Here is an 11,755-nt window from a genome sequence, read left to right on the forward strand (position 1 = left end):
TTTTAGCTCCCTTCACACATTCTGATGTGTGGTTACTGGTAATAATGCCAGACTATTTAAGTAGAGTCAAAGAAATGAGGCAAGTAAAAATCATGCATAAAATAAAAACAATCTTTGAAAACCAAGAAGTTATGGTAATTAGGTCTCAGGCCACTGCTTTTCCTTAAATGGAATTTGTCTAAGGGGCCACATCTTCCCCATCACCATGTCCTTAAGTATCCACACCCAAATGGAGCAAGCAGGAGTTGGAAAACAGACTAAACGTAACCATCGAAACTTGCTCCCTGATATCACGGATTGATGGTAACTTCTGAAGATGATCTTCCCCATTTCTTCACTCTTTTGCATACGTGATAAAGTCAGTAAGAAGGAATAACACAGAAAAATATAGGTTAAAAAAACAAATCAAAGGGTTTAGGATGCTCCTAGTCCCGGCTGTTTCCAAGTATATCAGCCATAGCTGAATGCTGAACGCTCATCACTGAACGCTACAAGAGAGACCTGAGGTTGCCGGCAATTCTTTCTGACATACATAGGAGAACACTCTTGTAACAAGGGAGTCTCAGAATGAGTTGCATGTAAGAAGAAAAAGGGATGGATTGATGAATGAGGGGAAAAAAAAGGAAGAAGCCATCAGCTGACAGGCAGCAGCACCCTCGTCCCGTGTACCCCCTCCCCAAAGCTGTAGGAAATAGAAAGCTGCGAAGTGTACCTTCCAGGCCAGAAGCAAAACATTGAGGATGGCCAGTAAAGGGCAGGGGCCATTCTCATTCTGCGTGATGATGGGTGTGTTCTCTTCCTTCCACTGGATCCACTTGATATGATAAACAGACTGTCCCGGGAAGCGTTCCCTGGAGGCCGCCAGCACCTGGGCTGCCTCCCCCTCCTCCTGCTCCTCCTCTCGGCACAGAGGCACAGCCCGGGGCAACACCGCCGCGCCCTCCTCCTCCTCGGGGACCCTGTTCTCAGCTCCTTCCTCACTATTGAACTCGGAGCTACTTGGGAAAGAATGCAGGTTAGAGAACGACTCCAGGGAGTCCAGGCTCGGCGATTCCCCGGGAGGGCTCGGGTCGCTGCAACTGCTGCTGAGGCCGCCGCCGCTGCTGGGTTCCTCGGAGCCCGCGGCCGCCGACTCTGCCCGGCAGGTGCCGGCGGGATCCGGGAGGGCGCCCGCGTCTCCGGCCGGACCCAACTCATGGTCGGCTCCGGCCTCGGCTGCCTCCGGGGAGGCGGTCACCTTGTGCTGCCCTGTCAGAGGCGCCTTCTGGGCAGCAGGACTCTCCAAATCGCTCCCCTTCAAGTCCAAGCCCGGGAGGGAGCTGCAGGGTACGAGAACCCGAGGCGAGCCGGCGGGAGAAGCCGAGTCCGAGAGGCTCCTCCCGGCGGCTGCCGCCCCCTGCCCCTTCCCGCCGCTGCTCTCCGCCGCCCATACTCCAGGACCATCCCCAGTGGCGAGCCTGGTCTCCTGTCGCCCTTCCTGCGGAGAACCTGTCCCTGGCGCCGGCCCGGCGGCCACTCCGTGTTCTAGCGGCTGCAGGCTCTCGGGGCCGCTCTCCATACCCAGCCGCCCGCCCCTCGCTCTAAAGAGACCGCGGCGGGTTCTCCTCAGACAGCGCCTCAGACGCCATGACAGAGGCACTGGCAGCTAGAGCGGCCTTGCGCGGCCTGGGCCAGGCACGTCACGGAGGAGGGCACCGAGAGCGCGCGCGCGCGCCGCCGCGCCGTCCGTGGGCCCTGGGCGTTCCTGCGCGCCGCTGAGGGAGGGCGAAACTCGCTGCGGCGGCCTATGCGGCCCCGCCCCTCCCGCGCGCCCGCGCGCTCGCGCGCTCCTGCTCGCGCGGGGCGTGGAGGGCGAGGCTAGGAAGGTGTGGCCAGGAGGAAAACATCCTCTCATTTTGTGGCCGGAAGTTGGACTCTGGGGCAGCTCGACCGCGCGCGGCTTCTTTAAAGGCCCGCCGGGAGGCGGTCAGCTAGATGTGACCCTTCAGAACTGGGTCGTGTGTGTTTCAACCTTGGACTGAAGGATGGGGAGGTGGCAGTGGTTGTAGTATTTGAAAAAGAGCTCATCCCTGAAGAGCTCCGGAGATTTGTTTCCCCAGCTTGTAATATGGAAAATGGAAGGAATTTCTTACGAGATATAGATTTTAAAGGCTGGGATCCACTCGAGGTGTTTGGATTACTGCACTGCACAATTTCCAGTCTCCCTCGGTTTTGGCTGAGAAACACCGTGCTCCTCACCAGCTACTGGTGAAAACGTTCGCCCTACATGAGGCATCAGTGCGGTTGTGGATATTGGCCTGCGCGGCAAAAAAAAGTGGGTAATTTGGGCCAATCATAATAAATTAGCTTGTGCTTGCATTAGCCAAGTCTTTGCGGTTTTGTTGACTTGGCCTCATTTTGCATGGAGTGGGAAGTGCCTGTTCCTGAAAAAGTGACTTTTCTATTGAGAATCTACTCCTCTTAAGGCCATTCAGTTTTCAGAGAGGGCAGACAGAGTAGGCTGGAAGTTTTGTTGGTGACAAATAAAAGGGGATTTGGGTGCTACTCTAACCCACTGCGATCTGTTCCCGACAAGGGCTTTTTTTTTTTTTTTTATTGTCTTTCCATATTTTCTAGGTTCTGGGGATCCAAAACTTGACAAGATAGGTCTTCCTTCGTAGTCAGATGTATAAATTCCTGATACCTAATAGAATGTGGTCTTTTTGTATCTCTTTTGATTAGGGAAGATAGATGAAATTAGTAAGCAGTGTTGCATTCACTCATTTAACATATTTCAATACCCATTATATTGCTGGATACTATGTTTGGCACTGGGGATGCCATGGTGAATAAGAGGAAGGGCTCATATCTTCTTGCGGTTCGCTGTCTAGAGGTTTTTTCTTATTGCTACATTTTAAATATTTGCTTGGGCAGTACAGTTTCCTGACAATGCAGGAAAAAGGTGCAACACTGTAAAAAGGTGGAATGCCTTTCCTTCCACCTTTTTACAGTGACACAATGTTATGATATTTATCCAACTCTTGGCAATGAGGAAAATTAGAAGAGATAATAGAAAGCTTCTTCAGAATGTTGAATTTAGGTCTCCATGTCAATCTGTAAGCAATAAATACTATTGTTCAAATTAGAATTTTTCCCTGAAAAAGAATTGCAAATGTTAACAGATTAAGATATATGTTGCTAGATTAAGCACTTTACAGTATTTAAGATCATTAAGTACAAGTGAGAATATTACAGATTTCAGGAAATTCAGAACTTAGCAAGGTGCCTGGATTATAAAAAGGAAATTTGTAAAGGTGTATTACATGAAAAAAATTGAATGAATGAATCATTTATAGGCCAGAAACCATAGAAGAGCTAAAAATCATGAAACAAGCATCTCAAATAATGACCTTTCACCATTTTTCAAAGATGCTACTTAGATAAACCTTCTTGCTCTGGTAGTTTTTATTAGTATATGTTTCAAATGTTCACATGCATAATTTAATAACTTATTTATAACAAAGAAACAGAACCAGTTTTTCTCTTCATATGTTGTCAGCAATTATGTAAGTCAAGATGACCAAATGTATGTATTTAAGTTTGTGAAAATGTACATAGTATTTTTCTAAGGGAGATGGGGAGTGGCATCTAGGGACAAATGTCGGAAGATAATAAACTGGAAAATGTTTCATTCTTTTTTGCTTATTTGCATCTTTAGTTAATTGTGAGATAAAATATACCATTTTAAAATAAGCTGGTTACTATCCAAAATTCTTAAATTATTTTTCAGAGTTACAGATGTAATAGTGTTAAAAGTCAAATAGTTTATGTACAAACAAAGCAGTTCTCTGCTCTATGCCTCCACACTGAAGCAGTCCCATTCGACTCCTAGATATTTTTAGCTCCTTATCTCCATATTTCTGAGTAACATGATTACACTCTGATTTCTTCATTTAAAAATTGTAGATATTGTTTACTGATTTATTCCCATGAAAGATGGGGATTTGGTTCTTTTCTCTCACACCATTCTTCCTTCTCTTGCTCCAACCTCCCAATTATTTCAAATTTTTGATCAAAGTACTCAAAATTTAAAGCACTAGAGTTATATATATGTTATTCACCACTAAATCAGGTATTTTACTGTGACTGCGTTTACTTTTTTTGTTAAAGTTTTGTTTTCCCTGGAATTAACAATTGCCTCATCATTTTGTTTGTTTGCTTTACTCTTCACCTACCACTAACTCAGGCCGACTTACCAGTACGGTCAACCATATCAAGTTACTTCTCACACCCATTTTAATCTTGGGTACACCTCTCCTGGAACACTCACTTCTCTTGTTCTGATCTGGACTTGTTGTTTTATAGGCCTGCTGCACAGCTGTCATCCTGGGATTTCTCTTCACTGTTGTTTTAGGAATTCCTTCTTCCTCTCTTACATGTTGATTACTTTCTTTCTTGGATCTCCTGTCTCCCTCTTTCCTTGATTTGGTGGAACATATTCTCAGCTTCCTGAGAAAGAGTGCATAGGAAGCCCATTTTTGTAGGCCATGTTTGTTTGAAAATAGCTAGACCTTTATTCTACCTTTACATTTTATAGTTTGGCTGGATATAAAACTCAACATTGGAGATACTTTTTCTTCATTTTAGTCATTGATCAACTGTCTTCTAGCTTCTAGGTGATTGTAGAGTAGTCTGATACTATTGGACTCTGGATCCTTTGTATATAACCTATTTCTTTGACATTTATTTGATCTTCTCTTTCTTCTTGGTGTTCTGACATTTCAGTATTTGATATACCTTTGGGTGGGTCTTGCTTTATTCATTGGGCTGGGTATTTGGTGATCACATTCAATGTAGAAACATGTCCTTCAGTTCTGGGAAATTTCTTTTTTCATTTCTTTTATAAATCTTATCTTTTCTCTAATTTTATTTATCTTTTCTTTCTAAGAGATTTCCTCAAATTTATCTTTCAATTATTTTAAATGCATTGTTTATTGACACTATTGTATATTAAACTTACAAGAGTTCTTTCTAGTTCCTTTATATTGTTTGATGGCATCCTGACCTTTCATCTCAGAATATTGATCATAATTTTTTATATATCCTTTATATTTTTCAAAGAATATCTGAACCATGTGATATAAAATAGTATTACTTATTCAGTATGGAGTTACAGTGCCAGAGTATGAGATACGGGGGATACAGGTGTAAAACATTGGTTTTATTCTTTGGGAGAGCAAAATCTGCTTTGGGAAATAAGACATTCACATGAATTGGTCATTGAGAATACAAGTTAATTAATAATTAATACTAAAGGAGTAGTACAAGCAGTAACTTAAAAAGATTCAGATGAGAAAAAATCTTTTAGTGTGAGATAATTAAAGAGGAATTAAGCTATACTCCCCTAATTAAAATCACAGACTGATTATTACCTCAGGCTTAAGAAATCCAAAAAAATCTCTAACTCTCAAAATGATAATTCTTTTAAAATTCTATTTTTCATAGTTGGATCATAGCTTTTCTAGCTACCATGACAGAAAAATTGATGCTATATTTGACTTTTACCCTAATTTATTTACTATTGTCTCGTCTATCAAGTCTTGCTGATATTACACACCCCTTTACTATTTCATTCATCTATAGCCACTTCCTAGCTGAGTCCTTATCACCTTCTTACTAGAGTGTAACAGCATTCTAGTTATTCCCCAGCCTATGGTTTTGTGTTCCTCACTTTATCCTGCATAAACCTATTAGAGCTATAGTTCAAATATCTTGCTTTTATTTTGTTGATGGTTCTACTAAAATTGTGATTGTTCTTTATTGTTAGCTGAATCAAAATTGGCTCTGAGCAGGTTATTGCACAGGTACAGGGCATATATACCTTTACTCCTCTTCTCTTAGCTTTCTACCCAAGAGAGAGTGATAAAATTCTGAGCTAAAATCAAGGGTTTCACACATGAAAGACTGCTCAACATCACTAATCATTAGAGAAATGCAAATCAAAACTACAGTGAGATGTCACCTCACATCAGTTAGAATGGCCATAATCAAAAAATCTACAAACAATAAATGCTGGAGAGGGTGTAGAGAAAAGGGAACCCTCTTGCACTGTTGGTGGGAATGTAAATTGATACAGCCACTATGGGGAACAGTATGGAGGTTCCTTAAAAAACTAAAAATAGCACTACAATACGACCCAGCAATCCCACTACTGGGCATATACCCTGAGAAAACCGTAATTCAAAAAGAGTCATGTACCACAATGGTCATTGCAGCCCTATTTACAATAGCCAGGACATGGAAGCAACCTAAGTGTCCATCTTCGGATGAATGGGTAAAGAAGATGTGGCATATATATACAATGGAATATTACTCAGCCATAAAAAAGAAATTTAGTTATTTGTCTTGAGGTGGAAGGACCTAGAGTCTGTCATACAGAGTGAAGTAAGTCAGAAAGAGAAAAACAAATACCATATGTTAACACATATATATGGAATCTAAAAAAAAAAAAAAAAAGATATGAAGAACCTGGGGGCAAGACAGGAATAAATACGCAGACGTAGAAAATGGACTTGAGGACACAGGGAGGGGGAAAGGTAAGCTGGGACGAAGTGAGAGAGTGGACGTATATACACTACCAAATGTAAAATAGATAGCTAGTGGGAAGCAGCCGAATAACACAGGGAGATCAGCTCTGTGCTTTGTGACCACCTAGAGGAGTGGGATAGGGAGGGTGGGAGGGAGGAGATATGGGGATTATATGTATATGTATAGCTGATTCACTTTGTTAAAGCAGAAACTAACACACAATTGTAAAGCGATTATACTCCAATAAAGATGTTAAAAAAATAAATAAATTAAATAAGAAGATTAAAAAGAAAATCAAGGGTTTCCATGTAACTCAAATTGCCCTGGCTCTGGCCCTCAACTGACTATGCAGAAACTCCAGCCTACTGTAAAGTACATCCCCTATTTAATTATTTCTGAGAGCCCCCATGAGGAGTCCCACACCTGTTCAGAAACAAATTCAATCCTATGATATTCTACCAGGTGCTGCTTCTACTACATGCTGTTTCACCAGATGCTAGTCTGTTCTGGTGGTGTTAAAGATGTATGATGGTGACTGGAGGGAAATGACCTTCTTTTCCCTTTTATTGTAGCTCTAAAATGCTACAGTATTAATAAAACAGTTTTCTCAATTTTACTTGTGTAGTCTTTTTTAAAAGTGGGACCTAAATATGGGTCCAGATAGGTTTCACCAGGAATGAATTAAAGGAATATAGTCCATCACCTTCAACTCAGAATCCTTGCTCCCCTGGTATTACACTAGCTATTAAGGTTTGTTTCTGTTTTTGTTTTTTTAAATTCCCCACACTCCAGCTCTTTCTCACTGTACCATCCCAACCCAGTTCCCTTCCCTAGAGCCCCCTTGCTCCTCCATGATCAGGGCTCTTCTGCCTTGTGAGAAAGAGGCTCTGGAAGTGGCTCTGCTCATCTGGTTCAGGTTTTCTTATTGAATCAAGTACATCTCATGCCTTAGGACTTCTCTCCTCAAACAAATTTCTCCCCTGTCAACCTACCAATTTACCAGATCTCTCTCAACTCTAGTATGATTGTTTTCAAAATGTGGTTTGGGAATTAGCAGTATCAACATCACCTAGGTTCTTGTTAAAAATGTAAATTCTCTAGTCCCACACAGATTACAGAATCAGGAACTCTGGGTGTAAAGCCCAGCAACAAGAGGTCTGTGTTTTAACAAGACCTCTAGGTGATTCTGATAAACGACAAAGTTTGAGAATTACTATTCTAGCATTAAGCGAAGCCTCTCCTCCTCATTCCTACTGCCAGTAAATAAACCTTAGCAAGAGAAAAAGGTTTCTAAATTCATCTTCTATAGCCAAAGTTATTTTTCATTACTCTCCCAGAACGCCACACTGCTCCAAAGTTAGTCTTTTGGCCATTTCTCTATACACTCTCCCTTGAGATATGTATATAATCCTGATCTCAAAATGCTTTTTTGTTCTTGTCCTTCCCACAGTTTTCCATATTAGTATCAGTCTCTGTCACCCAGGCTTAAAATATTCAAGTAGTTTTGTTTTAGTTTCCTCATGGTCAACAAGTCCTATTTTTTAATATAAAATGCTTAATGTAAAGAAATAATTAATTTTGCTTTTTTAGTAGAAAACCAAAACATATTCATTTTAGAAAAATTAGAAAACAAGATAAGCAAAAAGAGGAAAATAAAAAACACCCTTCATTGCAGTATTAGAAATAACGCTAGTGATACTTCATTGTATGTCTATCCTTCCCAAACTTTTCTAGGCATCTGAACACATACATATTTTTGTAAACAAGAATTAGACCATTCTAAACACATTTGTTTCAGTTATCAATATATCGTGAACATTTTTATGCGTTAATATCCATTCATCTGCAACATTCCTAGTGAATTAATAATATTCCACTATGTGGCTGAACCAATCCCTGTTTCTTAAATATTTAGATCATTTCCATTGTTTAACTATTATGAACTTCACCGCAATCAGTGTCCTTGGAACTGAATCTTTTTTTTTTTAATATTTATTTATTTGGCTGTGCCAGGGCTTAGTTGCAGCACGCGGGATCTTCGTTGTGGCGTGCGGGATCTTTTTTTAGTTGCGACCTGCGGGATTTTTAGTTGTGGCATATGCGATCTATTTCTCTGACCAGGAATCGAACCCGGGACCCCTGCATTGGGAACGTGGAGTCTTAACTGCTGGACCACCAGGGAAGTCCCTGGAACTGAATCTTTATATCTGTACTTATGATTATATTCCTCAGATATATTTCCAGAAGTGCAAGTCAAGTCAGGATTTGACTCTTTCTTCAATGGTTTATCCAAGCCTTGCTTTCCATTCTCTCTGGTGCTGTTCTAGGTTAGTGAGAGTGTTGGGGTAAACCTGCTAACTGATTTCTCTACAATTTCTTTTCCTTTGAGTACATTGTGGATATTGCTAGATTAAACAGTGCTTTCGTTAGTTCCACCTACTGCTGAAAAACCTTTAAAGGCACTTCCTTAACTACTGAATATCATGAGTTGACCTGGCAGTAAAAGCTTTTCTTAATCTGTCCTTATTCTTTTTAACCACCCGTACCAGCTACTAAAATGTAATAGCAACCTTCTTTCTATAAGATTTGGTTTGGTCACTCCACTAATTATACCTATCCAAATCATTAGCTCATTTTGTTTCCCTAATTTAAAGTGTCCTCTCTCTTCTTAGCTTTCAAAGTCTACTCAGACCATGTCCAACTTCCCACCTCCAAACTCCTCTGTTTTTACTACACCATTTAAAATGTAAGTACTGAATTTCCTCAGGTCTAAGTTTCACTTTCTTAATATGTAAAATTTTCTAGGTTTGGAATTAAATATTTTTTGAGGATTTAATGCTCTTTTCTTCAAAAACTATTATTGAATCAATGGTGTATCTTACAATTGAGGTTATCTTAGAATCAAGGAAATGTATCCTCTTCTCTATTGTTTTTATATGTTGAAATATATATATTTTTATATGTTGACATTGCCTTTCCTAGAGAACCTGGTATTTTATATTCGCTCTATCCCTCATTATGTTTATTTGGAACAGTGGTTGTCAAACTTCAGCATGATTAACTCTTAGGTGGAAAACCTGTTGATAGGCATATTTCTGGACTCCATCCCCAGGAAGTCTCATTCAACAAAATTGGAGAAAAACCCAGGAATCTGCCGTTTTGACAGGCATCCTAGGTGACTCTGATGCTGATATGCCACTGGCCATGTGTTGAGAAATACTCATCTAGAACAATATCAGATAATAACCATTTGCATTATTGAGATATATAGTTGATATGTTAACATACATCTAATAAGAATTATGACTCACTGGCTTATAATTACAATAAAAAACCTCTGTGATTATTTATTCAATATTTACAATGTGGTGTTCTGGGGCTCAGAAGAGAATATTAAGCATGGTCATGCAGAAGCAGCCTAATGTATTGGCTTGGCCAAAAAGTTCATTTCAGTTTTTCCGTAAGATGTTACAGAACTTTTTGGCCAACGAACCAAGAGTAGAAAGTGTGATGATGAACAGAGGCTACAAGAACTGGGACTAGAACCTGGTCTTGCCATTGACTAATTTTATAAGCCTGGGTAGGTCAATTTACTTCTCCTAACTTCAGTTTTCACCTTTTGTAAAAGAAAAAAAAAAACAGGGGAAAAAATATTAGCATGAATGATTTTGCTATGTGGTTTTGTGAATAAAATGGAAACAGATAGTAAAGCTCTTCAAATATATTATTGTTGTCACTGCCCTCAAATTGGTTACAATCCGGTTAGGAAGACAAAACATAAACATTTGCAAATGAAATAAAAATGGGAACCTGAAGCAGTGCATAAGGGCTACTATAAGGTGCTTCCCAGAAAAGTGAGAATTAAAAAACCAAATCAGTCTGAAATGAATCAGTTTAGCTATTTGTCATAGTTCCCTTGGAAAACAGAATTCTTTCCAAGTCCAAAAGAAGCGAAAGTAAGGCCTGGAAATTAAATCAAAGTCTGAATAGGCATAAGAATTTGTGGCATAATCAATTATATTATAACCGAAGAAAGCAAATAATAATAACAGAAAGGGAGATGGTAGTCTGCGTGGAGTCTAGAGAAGATCCCAAAACATAAGGGTTCGTCACAATATGCTTCAATCACCATCTAAGGTTGGGGGGCACCTGAACAGGTGGATGGCCTGGTACCTGTCTGGTACCTTGATAGATTCTTGTGTGGCATAGTCAGTTGGATAGTTGGATGAACTAGTCAGTAAAATCACTCAATTAATTTATTCTGCACTGATGCCTTGCTTACCTAAGCCACTTTCAGTTGTGAGTTCCCTTCTGAAGCATCGAAGATTTAAAAAAAAGAATGTATTGACTTGCTAACATGAATGTCTCACTTGTAAAACAATAAGGTGACATTTTGATCAAGACATAAGTCCCTTGAGGGTTTAGTTCCTATGAGCTAGTCTTTGTCAGCTGATCATCTCAGGTTGCAGTGAGAGAAATCAAGCTTCTTGACCTTCGAAGCCAAGAAGTAGATTCTGGACCATGGCAGTGATAATAAGGATGAATTTATCCAGTAATTCAAAAGACTAGACAACAAGATTCGGAGTGAAACATACTTGGTTTAGAAGTCTGGTCTGCTCCTGCTTCCTCATTTGTAAAATGGGAATCTACTTCATAGCCTTGTTGCAAAGAGTTAAATGGGATCATGTATGAGAACTGCTTATCTTGGTGCCTGGCACTGCATCAGGAATATTGTCTTGGTGGTCTGGAAAACCCCAAACCAGGAGCAGAACAAATATTTGTTGAATGAATAACCAATAATTATCATTGTCACCCTGTAAAGTTTTTTGAGTGCCCTCTGCTTTGCCTCAAAGCCTCTTTATCTAAGCCCTCTGTAACATCAAAATAATAATATGAGAGTTTCTATAAAGTAACATGTGATTTATTGCAGATGAAGGATATAAATAATAGGTGTTTTGGACTAAAATGTGATTGAGATTAGGGGGCCCCAGGGATCTAGGAAAACAGGACTATTTGGAACTTGGTCTAATTCTTAAATCAAGCATCAGAAGGTCAAATACTGACAGAGGTAGTGCAGACTGGGGTGACATTAGACCAGCCCCATCCAAGGAGGGCAGCCTCTACTCAGTTTTAGCCAACTCCTGTTTTGCAACAACTTAAGTCTGCTTAACCTTTCAGCTTTCACAGA

General features: G+C 40.2%; 1 protein-coding gene across 2 annotated transcripts in view; it reads right to left on the reverse strand.

Annotated features, from left to right (window-relative positions):
* Nucleotides 1-1,668, reverse strand: part of MINDY2 (MINDY lysine 48 deubiquitinase 2) — a 74,620-nt gene extending 72,952 nt beyond the window's left edge. Inside the window, exon 1 of one of the 2 annotated variants that reach the window (XM_059913179.1) lies at nt 713-1,668. In XM_059913179.1, coding sequence (XP_059769162.1) covers nt 713-1,558 — 846 coding nt within the window. In that variant the 5' untranslated portion in view covers nt 1,559-1,668. The remainder of the gene's footprint in view (nt 1-712) is intronic. The other variant, XM_059913178.1, reaches the window with a different exon arrangement.
* Between the last annotated feature and the right edge of the window lie 10,087 nt (nt 1,669-11,755).

The sequence above is a fragment of the Balaenoptera ricei genome, chromosome 2 (genome assembly GCF_028023285.1).
Source record: "Balaenoptera ricei isolate mBalRic1 chromosome 2, mBalRic1.hap2, whole genome shotgun sequence".
NCBI lineage: Eukaryota > Metazoa > Chordata > Mammalia > Artiodactyla > Balaenopteridae > Balaenoptera > Balaenoptera ricei.